This window comes from Saccopteryx leptura, chromosome 11, assembly GCF_036850995.1.
Source record: "Saccopteryx leptura isolate mSacLep1 chromosome 11, mSacLep1_pri_phased_curated, whole genome shotgun sequence".
In the NCBI taxonomy this organism is placed as follows: Eukaryota; Metazoa; Chordata; class Mammalia; order Chiroptera; family Emballonuridae; genus Saccopteryx; species Saccopteryx leptura.
Genome location: NC_089513.1, coordinates 20,157,724 through 20,179,240, shown reverse-complemented (window position 1 = coordinate 20,179,240; position 21,517 = coordinate 20,157,724). Strand labels below are relative to the sequence as shown.

The 21,517-nt window shown below is 49.0% G+C and overlaps 1 protein-coding gene and 1 long non-coding RNA gene across 3 annotated transcripts in view; one reads left to right on the top strand and one right to left on the bottom strand.

Moving 5' to 3' along the window:
- Positions 1–21,517, bottom strand: part of MYO5B (myosin VB) — a 320,122-nt gene that overhangs the window by 130,819 nt on the left and 167,786 nt on the right. For both annotated transcript variants that reach the window (XM_066352739.1, XM_066352738.1), the window contains exons 5-6: positions 8,724–8,880; positions 479–622 (exon numbers count right to left, since the gene is read on the bottom strand). In XM_066352739.1, the coding sequence (XP_066208836.1) occupies positions 479–622; positions 8,724–8,880 (301 nt within the window). The remainder of the gene's footprint in view (positions 1–478; positions 623–8,723; positions 8,881–21,517) is intronic.
- Positions 2,425–5,924, top strand: LOC136383480 (uncharacterized). The gene is made up of 3 exons (XR_010747417.1): positions 2,425–2,529; positions 3,454–3,532; positions 4,972–5,924. It is a non-coding gene; the product is annotated as an uncharacterized lncRNA (long non-coding RNA).

Genomic DNA, 21,517 nt, shown 5'->3' with positions numbered 1-21,517 from the left:
CAGAAAGAAGTGGTAACTCCGTTAATTTGAAAAGAAAACCAGGTAGGTTTTCCCCCTTTTATATAAGCTGCCAAATAAGAAGGTTCCTAGGGAAAGCTGAAAGCCATAGACACTGTGTGACAGTCCCCTGGTCATGACTCTCAAAGCCACACAGAGCAGGGCTGCCTTATTCCTCACTGTATCTTCAGTGTCTAGCACAGGCCAGCACATAATAGGCATTCAATATATGTTTGTGGATTGAATAAAAATATTCACTGAAAAGTAGTAGTACTACTGGTCAAAGACTTTTTGGCCATGATGCCTCCAGCATTTGAAAGAGTACTTACTGATGAAAGAAGAGACAGGAAACCAAAAGAGCAAGTATATCCAATTCCAGGCTCAAAAGATGGGTTGCTCTCCGGACATGGGGAGTGGGGTCAGGGGTAAGTATCAGAGTTCATGGCAAAATACACCCAAAGTCCCAAGTCACCCCACTCACCTGAAAGACCACCCTGGACTTCTCCAGCAGGTAGGTCCTCATGTTGGCTCCAATGATGTGGTACCTTTTGTCAAAGCCAATCTGAATGTACTTTCCAAAGCGGCTGCTGTTGTCATTGCGAGTGGTCTTAGCATTCCCGATGGCCTGTTCAGAACAAACACACACGGGCGTGCAAACCCGGGAGGGCTCTCTCAGCTTCAGGTCTGTGCACTTCAGCGGCACCTCCATTCTCTCCCTCTCCTCCCTTGGCAAACCTCTCTGCCACCGGGATGGCAACGGGCCACACGCAAACAAAACCAGGACTTCTTTACCTGCCCCCTCACCTCCTAAGGATGACCGGCGACAGCAGTGAGCGGATTGGAGGGCTCTGTAAAGGAGACTGCCCAGCTGGCGTGTCCCCTGGGGCCGCCCCCCTTTCCTGCCTGGAGCCTGCACGGGGTGACTACCACTGCAGCGGTCACCTTGAGGCCAGGAAGGCAGGGTCCAGAGGATCAGAGAGCTCCCTGCTCTGACGCCCTCCAGGCTCCAACCCCACGCCCGCATCCGAGAGCTCTGAACTTCCTCTGAGAAATACAACCCTTCCGTGCTTCACCCGCTCGGGCCAGGTCTCCATGGCTAAGCAGGCAAATGTCATTCCCAACTGACAAATGGCACTTCTTAGAAAGAGGACAAAGATCACTCCCATCCCTCAACACCTCATTATTAGGACAAATCAGGGAGCCATCACCCTCCTGGGACCGTTTCTTAGGCAGCTGCAGAGGCACAGCTCAAACTCTGGGCGGTAACTTCAGCAATGGGCAGCTAAATGACTGGCCTCCTTGGGTGAATATCCACTTCCGGTATGACATCACATTACTTACTAATGGATTGGTAACAAATATATTAATATGTTAATCCCTTTTGGGGGGTTTATTTTTTAGGTGGTTAAAATGCTAGAAAAATAGTCACTGTAAGTTTTCAGCTGTCTAGGCAATTTAAGGCACAAAGAAGTTGAAAGAAAACTCCAAACTCCAATCTACCCTCCACTCCTCCTGGTCAAATCCAAGCCGTGGAACTATTAGTACCTCCTGCCAGCCCAACACTACCTAAGGCCCGGTGAGCATCTGCTATGAATAAGGCATACAGACCAGCTGAAAGCCAATCACTACTGTTTAAAACAGGGGTCTCAAACTCGCGGCCCGCCCACCAATTTTGTGCAGCCCGCAGACTGGCCCGCAGATTAATCCACGAAGTTTGATTAGTCTGCGGGCTGCACAAAATTGGTGGGCGGGCCGCACAGCTGCGAGTTTGAGACCCCTGGTTTAAAAGGTCAGAAAGCTGACCTATAGTAAATACTCACGCATATGTCCCCTGTTAAGTCTGATGAGGAAAACTATCACTGTCCCTCCTGGGGGATGAGTAAAGTGAGGCCGCGAGTCATTCACAGCAACCTAGGCCCAGCTCCCCACTGAGGAAGGACTCGGACCAGGGGGACCTGCATGCTAGCCATTCAGAAACACCGGAGTGAATGGAAGCGTAAGTGAACTTAGGGTTCAGTTTTCCTTCCTGTGAAACAAGAGTTTTGGACTCCTTGCGTTCAAAGGTCACTTGACACTCTAAGACTCTAAAATCTCCTGTTGGGATTGCAATATATATTTTTTCTTTTTGATTTGCAGTATATAAAGTCTCCTGTGCATCATGTACACACAGTGTGTACCTTGCAGGGAAGTGGTGGAACGTGGAACCTGGTTACACCGAGTTGCTCCAAAGGATATCTGAGAGCAAGGAAATGCCCAAGGTCAGGGCAAGGCTGCATTCTGGCCACACTGAATGACCCTCAAAGAGATGACTAATCGCAGAGTTGATGTCACTAGCTTCCTCCAATCAAGGGAGATCGGGACGCATCTCCACACCCACCACCCTCATCATCTCGTCAGAGGCCTCCATGCACCCACGTCTCTTCCACACAGAGATCTGAGCCTCCCAGCACCTCACGAGAAGCCACCATCACACTTCAGTAAGCCAGTTCTGCTTGGAAAGTGGCAAGGAGGGCTGTATTGCCTAAAATGTTGGTAAGAGTGATTGTTTGCCAAGCTTCCACCATGAGCAAGGTCCTGGGCTGGGCTCCTTTTAGTCCCCTTTAATCCTGACAAGAACCCTAGTAGATAGGTGTTATTAATTTCCATCATATTTATGGTAAAACAGACTCAGAAGGGTTCAGCAGGGTGTCCATGTGGCTGGGAAGTAGCAACACCAAGATTAAATCAGATATGCATCATTTCAAAGTCTGTATTCATTCTCCTCGTTTCACAGGCCTTCTTCAACTCCCCAAACCACTCTTCACACAGGGGCTGCCACACACATGGTAGCTTCTCACATCTCAGACATCCAGGTCAAAGCCAAGGATAAGGACAAAGAGACACTAATCCTCACTCTGATCTTTTTAGGAAAAAGAGGAGAAAACAGACTTTCAGAGGGTAGGAGGGGAGCAACTCATTACTTGGACAATTACTGAGCAAGAAATCAAACATCTACCCTATCTTTCCTGTGTAAACTCTATCAGAGCAACTTAGTTGATGAGGAGAAGTTTCTCTTCCTAGCTCATTTCAGCTAATAGCACAGGAGGAAAGAGAGAATGAGAATGTCACCATTTCGTAACAACTGATGAAGTAACAGGTCTAGGCATAATCAATGACTGCTTGGCATCCCAAAAAGACAGCCAGACAGCCTATGCCTCTGGATGAGAGCACATAACACTGCCAATAAAGGATTCTTATTTTGTTTTTTCAACTGAATGTGAATCTAATCAAACCTCTGAATTTTACTACCCTTTCACAAGAAATACAGGGGACAAAGAAACATGTTAATATCATGAGGAAGCAATCAATCAGCAAAGACTAATTTGTGAAAAATTCTAACAGTCTAGTTTCAATAATTAAGTCTCAATTTCAAAATTTTTAACAATTCAAATTTTGTAATTTGTGAAATGGTGACAGGAGACTTGACCATGCTTGAGACCACCCCTTGTGGTGACTGAGGGAGGCCTGCCCGACATCCGAAGAGCACTGCTTACAGGTATGTCCTCTTCTCCTCACCAAGCTGCTCTGAGAAGTGATGATGATTCTAGGAGCACTTTGAAAGTATCAAATTGGTACCCACAAAGGGAAGAGGTTGTGATTACTACCAACCCCATAAATTCTACTCTGGGTATGAAGAACTTCCAACTTCTGTATGAAGAACTTGTACATAGTTATTTATCTTTTAAAGCCTTGCTAGATTTCTTGTTACTGACTTGGGGAAAACGGTTTGATGCATGAGGGAAGCAAGTCCAATTGTTATGGATGATAAAAACCCAGCCTTTGACCATCACTGAGTCCATAGTCCAACAAAAGAGGCAGATATCACACAAGCAGTTAAAATTTGGAAAATGAGCAAATGAGAAAAGCAGAAAATTTACAGAAGAAACTCACATGATCAATAAACATCATAAGATAATCAACCTCAGTGACACACAAAGACATACAGGCTACAATGATAGTCCATAGTCCAGGGTGCCAGTAACCAAGAACTTTGAGAATATGATATGATGAAGAGGCTATAAGGGGAAAGAAACTCTCATACACTGCTAGTTCAAATACAAACTGGCACAACCATTCTGAAGAATTGGGCATGACTATAAAACTGAACATACATGCACCTAACAATATATCACCTCTACTTCTAGATACTACCTAGAGAAACTCAGATAAGTGTATTAGTATGCACAACAATGGTCAGTGCAGACTGTATTTGACAGTAAAAAAGAAATATAACCTAAATGCCTACCAATAGCGGCAAGAGGTAAGTCAAATGTGGTCTATTCATACAATGGATACTATCAATCTGTTCAACTAAGTAAACTAGAGCATGATTCATGGATAAATAAAAAAATGTTGAGTGAAAAGCAAGTTACAAAATGGTTGACGGAATGTGGCACCATTGATGTGTAACATAATGGAACAGACTTCTTTGTGGTTTATGCCTGCACAGGTATGTAGTGAGATAAAAATGTACTGAAACAAGTAATTAGCATATACTTAAGATTATACAATAACAAGGTACGTATCAGGCAGTGTGGAAATAGAAGGGAGCCATTAGCCATGCCCAACAGAAGGAAGAAGCCTTTAAGTGTAAAATGAAGTAGATCTTACATGGTGAGTAGATGTGCACCAATAGGGAAGGAGAAGGGATTCTATTTATGAATACAGCAGGCACAAAGGGGCGGGGCTGCTGAGAGAATAGACAGGTGTGATGTGGCTAGAGTATGGTGAGATGAGAGAGAAACCAAGTGGAGATGGGATCAGTAAGGTATGTTGGGGGCAGATTCTTATTAAAGGTTAACAGGCATAGGCTTTCTTGTTTATCTTAAAATAAAAAAAATTAAAAAAGGTCAAGACCTGAAAATTACATAGTAACTGGTCTTAGTTTCTATCCACTTCCCTAACTGAAAACTTAGCCTCCTTTCTTTCTCCCAGGATAGGGTGGGCATTCTCTGTGGCTGCCACAGTGGTATGCCAGCAGACTCCAGTCACCCCAAGAAGCCACAGGACCCCCCTGGCCTGAACTGCTCTAACAGTCTCTTGATTACCAATCTCCTTTCAATCAGTGCGGACTTGAGTACAAGTCACTCCCGGGATGCTGACAAGCTCTTACACAGAAAGGGGTCAGAGAACTCTGGTGCTGACGATAAATCAGCCCAATCCACCCTCGAGTCACTTTTAATTTGAACAACTGCCACTTAGCGCGGCCCCCTGGGAATCCTGCCGTCTCAGACCGCCTGCCACTCCTGGGCTCCCCAGGAGGCGTCTACAGTTGCTGGGCTGCAGAGATAATAAGATGAGGACGACCACAACTGAGTGCTCCATTGGGGGGAGCCATCCTTCCCCAGGACAGGGCAGAGAGATCAGTAGTCAGCTGTCCCCCCAATTAAGACAGGCCTGTGTTGGTTGGCTATGACCTTCTGAGGATCCACAGCTGACTGGGCGTCCTGGACACAAGGACCCAGCTAGACTTGAAACTTGTGAAACACTGGGATTTGGGAGTACAAAAGGCTCGCTTTCTCTGCTTGGCAACACTCTCCCTGTCCCACCCTGAGTTCCTGCTGGTACTGTTCTTCCTGTCCAGGTCCACAGCCAAGGTCTTTCTCTAATACAACACTTAACAAACAGCTCAGGGGACAGTCTCTGGGATGACAAAATTCTACATTTGACAGAATGAGCCCTCAGGACTTAACTCGTTTCTCAAGTACCAACTGTATACGGCAGAAATTTAATGCTCTGAGCCCAAACTACTGCAGCATTTATTTACATGACACGATGCAAGGTCAGGCTGGTTTGTGTATAAACTCCTCCTTAGCAACTGAACCACATCTTGGGTATTTGGGGGTGTGTACGTTGCTCTCACATTTCCCCCATGCCAAAGCACCCTGCCTCCCCAGCAGTCAACCAGCCTACTCAGACCATGCCTCCCCAGCAGCCAACCAGCCTACTCAGACCACAGTGGATACTGTCATTTAAAAAAACATTCCCAGAGCAGGAACTCAAAGCAATACTTGCACACCAGCGGTCACAGTAGCATTATTCACAGTAGCCAAAAAGTGGAAACAACCTCAGTGTCCATCAATAGAGGAATGAACAAACAAAATATGGTATATCCTCACAATAAAATCTTATCCAGCTACAGAAAGGATATATTCTACAACATGAATGAACTTAGAAAGCATGCTAAGCGAAATAAGCCAGACCAGGAAGGACAAATATTTTATAACCCCCTTATATGATGTTCCTAGAAGAAGCACATTCATAGAGACAGAAACTGGAATGGTGATTGTCAGGGCTGGGGGCGGGGAGAATGGGGAGTGTGCTCAATGGGTACAGAGTTTCTGTTTGGGGTAATGAAAACGTCCCAGAACTGGATAATGGTAATGGGTGTACAACATTCTGAATGTACTTAATGCCGCTCAACTGCATATTTAAAATGGTAAATTTTATATTATGTATATTTTTATCACACTGAAACAATAAAATTTTAAAAGTCATTCCCCCAGTGTCTTGTACATGCTTAATAATATAGCGACCTGCCTTCATTAAATTCTCAACTTGACTATTAATTAACTTTGTTCAGTCACTAGAGATTAAACAGGTGTCTTCCCTTCTCTGTTCTGCCCAGAATAACTACTTACTCTATTTCCAAGGAGGAGGCACCCCCTGTCTTTGAAATCTCACTGCCTAAGGATGAACTGGATTCTGAAACTCGGGGGCAGAGGAGAGGCTGGAAGCCTGGTTTCACTCCCACCTGAGCTGAAATGTGATGCTAATAGCGATCTTGGCTGTCTCAGCTTAGGTACAGTAGACTGCGGGAGGGAGCCCAGGCCAAGGGTTTCTGAACTGGGGCCATAGACAGTCCCCCACCTCAGGGCTTAGAATATAAACTGTGAGCAAATGAGCTACCAACTAAATGCCCAACAACAGGGGGTTAAACAAATTATGGTAAAACCATGTATTAACATATGTTTGCAGCCCTGTAAAACAGTTCATAAAAAGTTTAATGATACAAGGACAAGGCTATTACTACACTACTCAGTGAAAAAGCTGGAAGGAAAGAGACCAAAATGTTGCACGATTCCCGGCAGGCAGCAGGCGCAGGGCTGCGGGGTCACTTCCTTTCATGCTTGCGTGTTTTCCAGGGGGCCTTTCTTACCTTTTGAACAGGCCAGTGGTTCTCAACGTTGCTGCCCAACCCAGCAGCACCAGCATCACCCAGGAACTTGTGGGAAGTGTAAACTTGGGCCCCTCTCCCCAAACCTTCTAAATCAGAAATTCTGGGGGTGGGGCCCAGCAATCTGCTTCAACAAGCCCTCCAGGTCAGCCTGATGCACAACCAAGTTTAAGAATAAATTTCAATAGAATAAATATTGTTCTGTTTTTATCTTTTTGCAAAAATGCCTTCAACTGTATCAACCATTTCCCAATTCATATAAGAGACAGCAAAACTGGCTGTGGTCAAAGTCTTCCTTAATGAATACGTTGTGTCCTAATACTTGGTAGAGAATGAAGTTCTCCAGATAATACAACTCTGTTGGCAGGAGATTCTGCCTGGATAACCAGTGACCTCTTATGACTTGAGACTCAGAGTTTACTCCTGCACTTGGTAGAGGAAGGAGAGAGAGGGCATCTGGGAAGGACCAGCCAGTTTTTGTTCCCTCAGCTCCAAAATAATCTGAAAGATCAACCACCTTAGTGACTTGTGAATTAATCAATGGGCTCAAGGCACTGCGGAGAAATCTGATGTTATTTTGGCAGTTTTTGGCCTCAACGGTTTTCTTACTGAAACAGAGGCGCTGCCCAGGGCCGGCAGAGGGTGGACTCCTACCAGACCATAACCCGGACAATAATGGAGAGCCTTAGATTCAAAGGCAGGAAATCAAAGCTGCCCAGGAACATTGTGGCCATGTAGTGCTGCTCCATCAAGGTTAAGTTTTTACAGAGCAAGGGGAAAAAAGAGAAATGAGTTCTGACCCTAAACCAAGATGAGTCATAGACAGCAAGGTCCAAGTTCTAGGAACCCTCTGGCCCTGCCCTTGCCCGGAGGACTCTGCTCTCCTGGCGCAGGGGGCAATGGGGAGGGTGTGGGACAGACAGGATGTGTCCTGCCCAGTCCAGGTGGGCACCACAGGTGACTGTTTCCTGAGGTTCTTCAACAGACTCTATGTTATTACATAGCTTTTGGCTCTACCTTCCCCCCAAAGAATAAAAGGTCCAAATATTTTTTAGGGAAAAAAAAGGAATCTTCTAGCTAGGCTTCCCCACTCCTATGAGAATTTTCTCCTGGTGTAGTGGGCCTTTCAGCATTGAGTGGTTTTGCTGGAACATGGGTTTCCGGACACACATAGCAGCAGAGGGGGTGATAGATAGGGACGGGCTGTCTCTTCAGCATTCCCAAGAGTCAAGGGACAAGAAAAACATGAAGAGGACACTCTACTCAATACTGGGCACCTGAAGGATGCTACCAGGTTAGATTATTCCCAAATCTGTGGTCCCAGGGGCATCTTTGTGATTTTCCCCCCTCAATAGTGGGCAATGAACGCTCAGTGGAAGATATGACTACTGACCACGTGAGGTGCTTCCAAGGATTCTTGTGGGCAGCCCCTGAGGCTGGACACTGGCCACTGCCCTGCCAGTGGGAAGGACTCCTACCAGGAAGGCGCAGGGCATCGGGAAGGCTTTACCTCCATGATGGGACTGGATGCCAGGACCTTCTCTTCAATGTTGGTGTCACTGGCTGAGCCACCAACGGTGGCGAAGTAGCGCATGGCGTACTTGGCTGACACCGTCTTGCCGGCTCCAGACTCCCCGCTGACTATGATGGACTGGTTCTTCTCGTCTCTGGAAGGTAAAAAGCTCTGGTCAGTTGCTGGCCATGGAAGAGCTGTTGCCTGCCAAGGACTCTTTGACAAGGACCTTAGCCCAGTCAGAAGCATCTTTCTCTCTTGCAGGAATAAATGTCGAGGACAATATTCCTCCCTCCCCCTCCCTCACTTGCCTGCACAAGGGCTGGAAAAATAGGAGAAAGAACAGAGTCTTAAAAGGGGTTTACAAATAACATATCCCCTTCTGTATGACCCACAGGAAGGGAATTCAGCCAGCTGGTCATTCTGCCAAGTTCTTTCTCGAATCCTTACCCCTTAAATCACTACCATGTATATACAAATCTCCTCTGAGACTTTACATATATGTATATTCTCACCATTGTTTCTATAGCATGTCCACCTTGTGCCACTGTAAAAGTTGTAATTTTTCAAGAACAATGACCTTTGGCCCTGGCTGGCTCCATGGATAGAGCATTGGCTGGCATAGGGATGTCTTGGGTTCGATTCCTGGTCAGGGTACACAGCAGAAGTGACCATCTGCTTCTCCACCCCTCTTTCTGTCTATCTTCCCCTCTGCAAGCCAGTGGCTCACTTGGTTTGAGCATGGTCCTGAGTGCTAAGGAGAGCTCCATTGGAGTGCATCAGCCTCAGGTACTAAAAATAGCTTGGTACTCGAGCATCAGCCCCAGGTGGGGGTGCCAGGTGGATTCCAGTTGGGGCGTATGTGAGAGTCTGCCTCACTATCTCCCCTCCTCTAACCTTAAAACAAAACAAAAGACAAGGACCTTTTCTTTTCCTCTTGTACTCAAGCCCAGCATGCCAGCAGACAGTTTTGACCATGTTTGTTCATGTATATGTATCAAAAAGGGCAGCCATTAACAACCAGGCTGATCTTGCTTCAAGTTTCCCAAAAATTAGATGAAACACCTATCAATTGCCATAAGAGAGATTTCAGTCAGACTAAATGGAAGGTAGAAATAAGATACCCTACATTAGATAAAAATGCATCTATATTTATCCCTTTAAACAGATAGCAGGAAGACAGACAAGTAATGTAAAAGAGCAGCCTATGAGGTCTCCAGGGAACATGGGTGTTCAAGCAGGGAGTTGAGAACAAATGTTTGGAGTGCAGGTTTAGGAGCTGAATTGCTTATAAGGGCTATCCTCAGCCATCTCCCCCCAGTTCACAGTGCACCACCAGGAGACAGACACTTTGCTTTTGATCTCCAGTGCTTGGCACAAAATTATACTCAATATATATAGTTGGATTAGAGGCAATTTAGGGATCAACCAATATCCTCTTTTCTGGATTAGGACACTGAGAAGTGTGAAGGTAGGTTTAGAACACAGGTCTCCTGGCACCAGCCCAATGCTCTTCATACCAGCACTGGTGGCTTCCTGGGCAGAGAGGTTGATAGAAGAATGAACAGCGAAGCCACCACGGCTGCCAGGCTCATCCTTCCTGATTATCAACATGAGTAGGTTATAGGATATCAGCACAGGGAATGAATGCTGGCCCTGCTCCTGATCTGGGCTAATAGCCACAGCACTGGGAAAGAGGTGTGGTAACTCTGATGTTAACTAGAGATGAATGAGAAAGACGAAAGACGGAAAAGGACTGGCTGGGCTGGGAGCACCGGGGAGACTCAGGTGTGGCAGCAGGGCTGAAGAAACCTCAACTTTCAGCCAATCTGCAGGGTCAGCAAAGAGCTGTGTGGCGGTCGCCCACACAAACCATCATCAAGTGGGGCGGGACCTGGTGAACGCAGGTAGCTGGCAGGCACAGGTGAACAGATGGAGACGAAAAAAAGGTAGATCTTTCAAATTAGCTATACAGTAAGTTACTTGAATCAGAGACCTATCTATTATTTGGAGAATGGAACAGGAAACAGCTTTCTGCAATCTGAATACCACTGTAATCAGAGTGTTTTTCTCCTTGTTTCTATGAAATCTTTACATGGAAAGGTGGCCTCTGAAGAAGACCATGGATGCTTATATTTCCCAGTCTCATTTATTTTTTATTTTAATTTTATATGGACCCTGGGGATCATGACAGGCATCATCTCTCCTCTGAACCAATACCTTCATAATCAATTCCTGAGAGGCCTGTGCAGAAGTGCAACCACCCCGGCGACCAGGAGTCAAATGAGTTGAGCCTCAGACCTCTGAAACAGACCTGAGTCTGACTTTCAGACTCCCTGCTTCTTCACTAAGGAGAAGTGGATGGCCGGAGTCCCAGCCAGAAGTGTGGAGCTTTGCCTAATGTCTGTATGTTCAACCTAAAATAAATGGATGAGCACAGGGTGTGTCCGAGCCTCAGTCCTCAGCAGAGAACCACATGGAAGGGAGAGGTATATACGACCCAGAAAACTTAAGCAGAATCCTTGGGAGCAACACCATACTATGCCAGGAGAGAAAGAGTGAGATGAGGGGTGGGGGTGGGGGAGTGAGTGGCCAAAAATTCAAAAAACAGGAACTGGCTCATGTGGCAACAAAGGGTCAGTAACACAAAAAGAGAAGGAATTGAGGCAGGGGGAAAATACTGGCAGAACGAGGAGGCAAGTTGCGTTCTTCTAATAAAAAGGCATGTACGTGGCCAAGAGAGTATCAGGACTTATAAATATCCCCAAGTTTCAAAAATCTTGACATCCGAGGCTTTGGGCAGGAAGAAGTCTGCACAGTTCAATGAACCCTGCCTAATTCGATGGACGTTAGGTCTGAGGCTGACCTGCAGCTAAGGCCAGGTCAGTTCACCTCTTAGACCAATAAGTACCTTTTAACAACTTCCCCAACTTAGACCGATTTGAAATGTTTTCTTAAATTGAGGATTCTTGTTTAGGCTCACGGTACATCTGCACCGACTCCCACCCCCAGTCCATTACAGGGCTGGGGGAACGTTAGGTACCCACGCGCTATTTCCCAGCAGCCCGCAGACTCGCCTTCGAGACGACACGCCACAGCACCGGTAGCTTGTCCTCAGATGTTAGCTTTGCTCTCAATCCACTTAGGAAACTGGACAGCAGAACATGGGCGTTCAAAACAAAACTTGAATTGGAACCTCAGTTGCACGGCTGATTAGCTATCTGACTTTGGACAAAGTCATTAACTCATCTGACCCTCAGGTTAGCTCAGCCCAGTCTCTCATGACTTTGATCTCCATCTATGCTCATTTTTTTAAGTGGTCACCTTGACATCGGTACCCAGGTCTCTAATTCATCCTAACACTCCTGCCAGATTAAAATGTCTGAAGTGCAGCCCGAATTATGTCTTCCCCACTCAAGACAAGGACTCACTGCTTATCAAATCGAGTCCAAACTCCCTTAGTTGAGCACTTGAAACCGTCTACAGTGCATCCCCTAACACTAACATCCTTGCCAAGTGGGGGCAAACTGTGGTGCTGTGAAAACAACATTGGGCTTTTAGTCTAAGGATCTGGCCTCAGTCGGGCTGGGCCAGCAGCAGGCTCCCTGGAAGGCTTACCCACGTCGCAGACGACACCTCCCCTCTTACAGCTGCACTGCAGGGTCACACAAGACGGTCTCTACACTTCCTATATGAGCGGGTTGCAGTTCAGCCAAGGCGGACGACTTGTCAGCCTGTGAAACTGCACGCTTTCCCACCACCGCCATTCATGGCTTTCCCTCGCATGAAATCACCTTCAGCATACCCCCTTCTAGTGGCATCCTGCCCGTGTCCACAGCCCATGCTGTCCGGCCCCTGACCCCTGACCCCTGAGCCAGGCATCCCAGCAGGCAACTCTTTCGCCATCTTCTCAAGTCCCCCATCACTGGCTTTGTACCACTTTTAAGACATCATCACATCTTGTCTTACATTGATGCCAGTTCCACAAATTTTGGTTATTTAGGGCTCATTGCGGGGAAGATATTTGTACGGAAGGAATTCTATGCAATGTCCTTCAAAAATATAACCCATGTGTGTGGCTCCATCCATTCAGCCCAATTATAGACATGATGACTTAGCTGGCAACTTGGGTCAATCTGCTTTTCAATAAATCCTTTTCTCCTGAGTCCAGTGAAATTCCCTTTATTTAGCAAAAGTACATCATGGCCCACGAATTTAATATCTGGACATTATTAAGTCCAGGTTCTTATCAGGAAGGCACTACCCCAAACAGGAAAAGTCCCTTGCAGGGCGGTGCCTCCAGCGCACACGGGTGCTCCCGGCTGGGGCTGCACCCCCACCTCTGACAGCTCTCGTGCAGGATCTACCTGCACTGAACAACCTACTCCTGCAACACTTCCCACCAAACCTCAGCAGCATTTTAAGCTTCCGGAGCAAGGTCAACCAATCTCCCCTGTGCACTTCGGAGCAAGGTCAACCAATCTCCCCTGTGCACTTCGGAGCAAGGTCAACCAATCTCCCTGTGCACTTCGGAGCAAGGTCAACCAATCTCCCTGTGCACTTCGGAGCAAGGTCAACCAATCTCCCCTGCGCACTTCGGAGCAAGGTCAACCTATCTCCCTGTGCACTTCCGAGCAAGGTCAACCAATCTCCCCTGTGCACTTCGGAGCAAGGTCAACCAATCTCCCTGTGCACTTCGGAGCAAGGTCAACCAATCTCCCTGCGCACTTCGGAGCAAGGTCAACCAATCTCCCCTGCGCACTTCGGAGCAAGGTCAACCAATCTCCCTGTGCACTTCGGAGCAAGGTCAACCAATCTCCCTGTGCACTTCGGAGCAAGGTCAACCAATCTCCCTGTGCACTTCGGAGCAAGGTCAACCAATCTCCCCTGTGCACTTCGGAGCAAGGTCAACCAATCTCCCTGTGCACTTCTGGGTGAGACACCCTGGGGAAGGCCCGGAGAGATGGCTGTCAAGCCACTTGAGGTCACTCCACCCAAGGGGAGCCCTGCTGATCAGCCAGGGAGACAGTGATGGGACTTTGTTTTGAGACCCCCCCCCCCCCCCCCCGTGAAGTGTTATCTTGTTAGGGTTTCCTGTGGAGAACAATCTCACCCATGGCCTCCCAGTCAGCAGTGTGTATACAGAGGCCACAGGGAGACACCACTCCAGCCGTCTGGGACTAAGGGAGTCCTGGGAAGAGCGTCAGGACAGCCATCTTTGCTGGGCCTTAGACAAGGACAGGCACCCCCTCTCAGACATCTGGGCGCCTCTGTCCTCCCTACCGGCATCCTGTGTTCTAACAGCCACAGTCCGTCCACACACTAGTCACTGAACTAGGAGCTCACGGAGGGCAGTCACTCGCTTCAGCCTTGAACCCCAGGGCTCCTGGCACCAAAGCTTCTCTATCTCTTCCCATCCCCCCCTCCCCCCACCCACACCTTCTCCATGTAAGCGGCACCAGCTGCCACTCGCTGACTCCAGCTAGAAACCTGGGAGGGGCTGTGGATTCCTCCCCTCCCTCAAGCCCACATCAGCATGTCCTGTGGAATTCACCTCCCGATACAGTCTGCTCTCCTCTCGGGACTCCCAGCCCAGCCGCCATCGCCTCCGACACGCACTGTGACAGCAGCGTCTTGTCCCCCACTCTCATCCTCCTGGAACACAACCTCCTCATGTGACTTCTGTTCATGCATATTGGACCACACCGCTCCCCTGCCTCCTGCCTCCTGCCTCCCGATGGGACCAATCTGCCCTTGGACATCCAAGCTCTGCTGCATTGGAGGCCCTATGGGAGCCAGCATCTCTCTCCACAGCTTTCTCTCATGTTCATTCTTCTGTATTCATGATGCTTAAGTCACACGGGGCTTCACTCTTCGTTCCTTCCTACTTCACAGGTGCCTGAAGCCAGTCCAGCTCAAACTGATTTTCTCCAATCTTGTAATTCTTGATTCCTGGTACACAATCATCTGCCTTATGGAGGCTTGTGTATTACTGCTTTTCAATGTAATCAATCACCTATTTACAACATGCTCAAATGGTTCTTAACCATGCATCCCTTGCTTAGGACTCATAAGACTATTGGATGCCAGCCTCCCCATTTTAAAGAAGCCAAAACTGAAGTTTGGAAAGGCCAAGTGATACGCTCTGTGTTCTCAGTGCAACATTGAGCCCAAACTCAAACAGGGGCTTCTACTGGCTTGCATAATTTCCCTTGGGGCTGTGCCTTTCTTGTATAATAAAGCAGCCCTTAATGAATTCCCCCAACAAGCCCAGCCTCAGTGTAAGAGATGGACATGAATCCGGTGTCCTCAGCACTGGCTGGCGACATTCACCGCCTCAGCTGAAACATCGCCTTAGAAGCCCTTCTCTGACCACCCTACCTTCACAGCATTTGCTATACAATGTACTGATATTTCACTGGTCTACTTACTTGTATGCCTGATATACTTGTCTCCCCCAATAGAACGTAAGTCCCAAGATGGTTGATCTCAGATACAGGAGCTTGGTTGGGCAGGCCAGCACCTGAAGGGTATCAAAAGGACAACCCTAGCAAGGGCCATCACATATAGTGGTCAATACAGGCTGAGCCCAGGGTCTGGCGCCCCCTAGTGGTGTGCAATATACTGCCTGCAAAATGGAACTTGGTCTCTGTGCTATGCCAGTCTCCCAGGCTTGCCCACGAGAAGGGGACTGAGCACAAAGGCCCCAGGCCTCAGACAGGAACAGCTCTATTCCCGACCTGGGCACTCCTGAGAGAGGACAGCGAGAAAAGTGCACACTAAAGACCCCGACACTCAGCTCAGTCTCCAAGCAGGAGGGGGGAAGTCTGGCTAAGGCACAGTGGGAAGGGTGGCCCATCTCTGAACACACCATTAAGCCCCTCTTTTGTTTCCTCCTCGAGTGACAAATCATCTGAAAATTTGGGTGTGTCAGTGGAATATGTTCTGTTCACTAATGGGGTCATCAATCTACTGTTTCTTGCCTGTCTATGTCTGTCTGGACTCTAATTATATTTTCAACACCATCACAACACAGATCATCTATGTGTTTTTTTTTTTAACTATGCTATAGAATGGGGATACAAAGGATTTTTAATTACGAATTTGTTCAACCAAAATATTTGTGTCAGTACCATGGACAGAGTTAATTGGGAGACAGGCTAAAGCAAATATATAAATCTTAGACATAATGCTAAAAAAAAAGAGAAAATACTATGTATGGTACGATGCTATCTTTAAAAATTCAAACATGAATAAAAGAAACAACATAATGCTTAGGTATACAAAAACGGAACTATAGTAATACAAACGACATCAGAACCCTATTAGAGCAGGGGAAGTTATGTCAAGCCTGGCGGAGGGCAGATGAGATTGAGGGAACAAAACCGGGTTCCACGCGGAGGAGAGTAAGGCTGGGGACAGAGACAGGTTAGGGAGGAGGCTGAGTTAGGTGAGAGAGGTACGAAAATCACAGTGACATACTGGGGCTGGAAACAGAGCTACACAAGCACAATGAGTCTAAAGCTAATGGCTTCTTCCCAAGGTGGGGCGGGGGGGGGGGGTCACTGAAGAACATTTCTGCTGTGAGACGGGCGGAGCCAGAAAGCTCCAAGCAAGAGATTTGGTGAACCTGTCAGCAAGAAAGTCAGGCCTCGAGGCCGGAAGGAGGAAACCCATCCTGGGCACGTGGAGGGAGGGCACGTGGGGGAGGGAGGGCACGTGGGGGAGGGGCACGTGGAGGGAGGGCACGTGGGGGGAGGGCAGGTGGGGGAAGGGCACGTGCGGGGAGGGCACGTGGGGGGAGGGCACGTGTGGGGAGGGCACGTGGAGGGAGGGCACGTGGGGGAAGGGCATGTGTGGGGAGGGCACATGGGGGGAGGCACGTGGAGGGAGGGAAGGCACATGGAGGAAGGAGGCATGTGGGGGAAGGAGGCACGTGGGGGGAGGGAAGGCACATGGAGGAAGGAGGCATGTGGAAGGAGGCACGTGGAGGAAGGAGACACATGGAGGAAGGAGGTACGTGGGGGAAGGAGGCACGTGGGGGAAGGAGGCACGTGGGGGAAGGAGGCACGTGGGGGAAGGAGGCACGTGGGGGGAGGGAAGGCACGTGGAGGAAGGAGGCATGTGGAAGGAGGCAGTAGAGGAAGGAGGCACGTGGAGGAAGGCATGTGGAAGGAGGCACGTGGAGGAAGGAGGCACGTGGGGGAAGGAGGCACGTGGGGGAAGGAGGCACGCGGGGGAAGGAGGCACGCGGGGGAAGGAGTCATGTGGAGAGAGGGCACGTAGAGGGAGGCACCAGGGAGGGTCCCGCAGGCCTGGGCTCCAGGTGGGAGGGGGTGGCAGACAGGCAGCCCTGAGCAGCTCTGTCACTGGCTGATGTCCTATACCACCTCTCCGCTCACCCGCCCTGCCTCTGTTGGGAAGGGCCATCATGGTCATTGGAAATATCTTAATTGATATTTAGCAGTTTGAGACCTAAAGGTCTACTCAGAAAAAAGAAATCCGAGCTCTGGCAGTGTAGGGCTAAGTACTTAGCACATTTAATATCCAGTATCACTTCCCACTTCAGTTTCACAGTGGCCCTTGGAGGGCTAAGTTCTATTTATGAACCGCCGAGGGGTCGTGTGACACTGGCGGGTGCAAGTGGCTCCAGCCCTTCCACTCACGTGCGTTCCCACGACAGGCTTCTTCTTCCAGGTGTGACAGCCTCGCAGGAAGGACCTCAGGGGGCAGCACCAAGCCCACCCTCACGGCCCCTCCCTGGCAGAGAAGCAGGGGCAGAGCGAGGCTGGACCCTGGTTAGAGGCTCCCTGGTGGGAACAGACATGCACCAGCGTCTTGTCTCTGGAAATAAGGGACTGGGAAATGCTTCCCGAGACCGAGACCCGCCGGTCCTCTGGACCCTGTGGTTCCAGATCCAGGTGGTGGCCGAGACGCGACATTGTCCACCTCAGCCGCAGCCACCTGCCAGGGTTGAAGATACGTTTGGAACCCAGAAACCTGTAGGTGTTGGTGAGGGTGGGCAAGAGAGGCAAACGTCTTCTGCAATGTTACACTTTACAGACTTGTTCTGGTGTTCATGGCTTGGGTAGACTATGCATGACACATTGGAAGCCCCAAAATTAATACTGTTTTTCAAACACTATTTCATGTGTTTCTGGAAACTATTTTTCAGTGAAAAAATACATTCTAGTAAAACCAGGAAAAATGACTTTTTGGTGCTCAGTAGTCCAGCTGGTACGTGAAGCCTGGTGCACCTGAGTACTTCAGTCTAAAGCCCCCCCCGCCCCAAACTACCAGTAAGACACAAGGTCTCTACTGTTTATTTCAAAGATTACTGTTTCATTCATCAATGTCTCAAACTTAGGACATCCCGGAAGGTCAATTTCTGCACCTCCTCCTACTTGTCCAGGTTGCCTCTACAGTGCCCTCATCTACCCTCGTGATTACAGCTACTACCCAATACTGGAGATATAAGGGGGAACCCTTTGTAAAGCATGTAGTTGTCTAACCACTATGCTGTACACTGAGACAAATACAAAATAATATTAAATGTAAACAATAATTAAAAATTTTTTAATTAAAAAAAAAAAGCAACCAAAAAACTTCCACCCAAGTTATCCACACTTAGACATATCTCCCCAACCCAGATCTCCCTGAGAGCCGAACGCACAGCACAGCTGCTCACCGGAGAACTGCACGCGAGGCTGCGCAGCATCCCCAAAGCCTGCACGTCCAGGAGGGAGCTCCCAGCTCCCTGCCACTCACCCTGCTCCACAGCCTGCCTCCCCAAGTGCCTCACACAGCAGTGATGGGGGAGGGGTCTGGCCCTGCCTCCTTTCTCTTCCTGACTCCTCCATCTCAGGCCAAGATGACTGTACTGCCTTGACCCTTTCTCTGGTCCCTGTCCTCGATCCTGACCCTCATTCCTTCTCTCCTGGACCTGACCACAGCATCAGAATGGGTCCTCAATTCATGTGCCCATGGCTGCTGGAAAGATATTTACAAAAAGTCACAGGCCCTGCAGCACCCTCGCATGAGACACTGGCCTATGGGACAGCCGTCACGTCCAGCATTCCACATCCTTCCTGGTCTGTTCCCTGAGACCAGTCCAGGCAGAGGCCTCAGGCTGGGCTAAGGGGAGACAGCCCCGTCCATATCCAGAGAAGAGGTGACGTTTAGAACACTCAGGTCCCAATGGTGAGTGGCGGTCTCTGGCAACACTCACCGCAAAGAACCCTCACTGGTTCACTACCCTGACTGTACGGTACACACACCCGGGAGAACCCTCACTGGTTCACTACCCTGACTGTACCTTACACACACCCGGGAGAACCCTCACTGGTTCACTACCCTGACTGTACCTTACACACACCCGGGAGAACCCTCAGTGGTTCACTACCCTGACTGTACCTTACACACACCCGGGAGAACCCTCACTGGTTCACTACCCTGACTGTACCTTACACACACCCGGGAGAACCCTCACTGGTTCACTACCCTGACTGTACCTTACACACACCCGGGAGAACCCTCACTGGTTCACTACCCTGACTGTACCTTACACACACCCGGGAGAACCCTCACTGGTTCACTACCCTGACTGTACGGTACACACACCCGGGAGAACCCTCACTGGTTCACTACCCTGACTGTACGGTACACACACCCGGGAGAACCCTCACTGGTTCACTACCCTGACTGTACCTTACACACACCCGGGAGAACCCTCACTGGTTCACTACCCTGACTGTACCTTACACACACCCGGGGAGCGTGAAACTCCCCCTGCAGAATCTCACACCACACCAGTGGGATCCAGTCTCTGGGGATGGGCCCAGATACCTCTTTTCACCACTACTGTCGACCGCCGGTTTAAACCGGTCACTGTACAAACACGCTCAAGTACTGGCAGCAATCCAAATACCTTGTAGTTATGCGTGGTCAGTATTAGCCTAATACAATGTAACAGTGAACTTGAAACAAAGATTAGCTTTGAGTCTAAACAGAATCTTGAATTTGTGAATTTATTAACCATTCCTCCTGACTGCAGAAAATAACAGCCTTACATTGAATTCTAAGCACCAGCTAATGGCTATGATAAATCACCTAGATATCAGAGCAGAGTTTCTTTGCTAACTGGAGTTACCTTGTTGATACACACACAGATGAAATAACAGGATGGACTGGTCCACTCTGGACGTCAGCAGCATACTGAGGCACACCTCTAATGCCTAGGGTCGGCCTCGATGCCCATCAGGACACACACAAGAATCGACTAATGAGGGCATGAATAAGCAGAACAAATCTCTGTCTCTCTCTCTAGAAATCAATTTAAAAAATACATAATTGGGGAATATAGGACAGCATTTGTTTTGTCAATGTAGTTTTCTTCGACATCATATAGCATGGAGTGTGGTTCCACATGACAAAGTACCCAAGATCTCAGCAAGGAACTCGAGTTACGTGTTTCCACATGAACTCCAGATTTCAGGAGAGCTGGCTCCTGACTAGCTATGCATTCCGCCTCCCCATCCTCTTTCCTGGTGTCACTCCCCCCCACATGTCCACGCCTCTGTGCAGTCACTTCACTGGCACTGCCACAGGGAGGGTACAGAGGTGAGAGGATATAACAGGGAAGCACCTTGCGTGACCAGACCACAGGGCTCCCCCTGTCTCATTCCAGGTGGCACTGAGACTTCCCCTGACCAGGTCTGAGGTCAAATCCCTCTGTTCTCTGCATTATTGAGCCTCACCGGGACCCTGTGAGGAGCATGGGATTAGAAAACCAGGGATTTCAGTGTGGGGCTGCAAAGATCTGTGGGATTGGAGGGGAGGAGACATTGAGGAGTCAGCCTGAGCCTGTGAGCGTCACCTCCCACACCCAGGCAGACTGAGCTCTGATGACAAGTCATAGGGCCGGCTGCCGGCTCCCAGCCACACACAAGCTTCCTGGTTCCAGTCAAAGGAGCTGCTCGTGCCGCCCGCACGCAGAGGTCCTGCTCTGCCACCCCCTTCCCACACTTCTGTGTGGAGTTCTCTGTCTGCTGTCCCCAGTTCCCTGCCCTGGGACTCAGTTTCCTCTATGGGGAGTAAGAGGTAGCTGCTACCTCTTACTCCCCATAGAGGAAACTGAGTCCGAGAAACTGAATGACTTCTGAGAGCCACTCTGGGAATTGCAGACCCCAGCTGAGCTTCCAGCCCAGCATCCTCCCCCTCTCCCATCGAGGCCCTTCAACCATGGCATGCACTCAGCCACAAGAGAGGCTGCGTTGGGAAGCAGTCGCTTCAGACTGAGGGGGTTCAAGCAGAGACGTAGCCCACCTTGTGGCTTAGTGGACAGTTCACGGAACTGTTGGGCTTAGAAGGAATAGAGTTGTTTATCAACAACCCTCTTACCCATGGTCTCTTTGGTACAATGCCCCAAGTCTGTGGATCCCGACGCACAAATAAATCTACACCCACTGGTAGATATGTTCCTAAACACATCTGAGTCCCCACGAGAGAGACTTGCTTGAACGGGCTGGAAAAGACCTAATGATGGAAAGCAAATCAATCTTGCATTAGGCTGTCAGGAAAACCTGCCGACTCTCAGGAACATCCCCACCAAACTGAAACTGAGGAACACTATTCCCCTCTCAGCCCACACAAGCTTCTGAGACAGTCTCAGATCTGCCTCATGTGGGAAGTTCTACCTCACAGTCTAACTGTGCAGCCCCACTGCTCACAGCACTCCCCCTTAGGGCCTCTGAGGTCAGCCAAGGTATCCTCCCTACCTGCACCCACCCCTG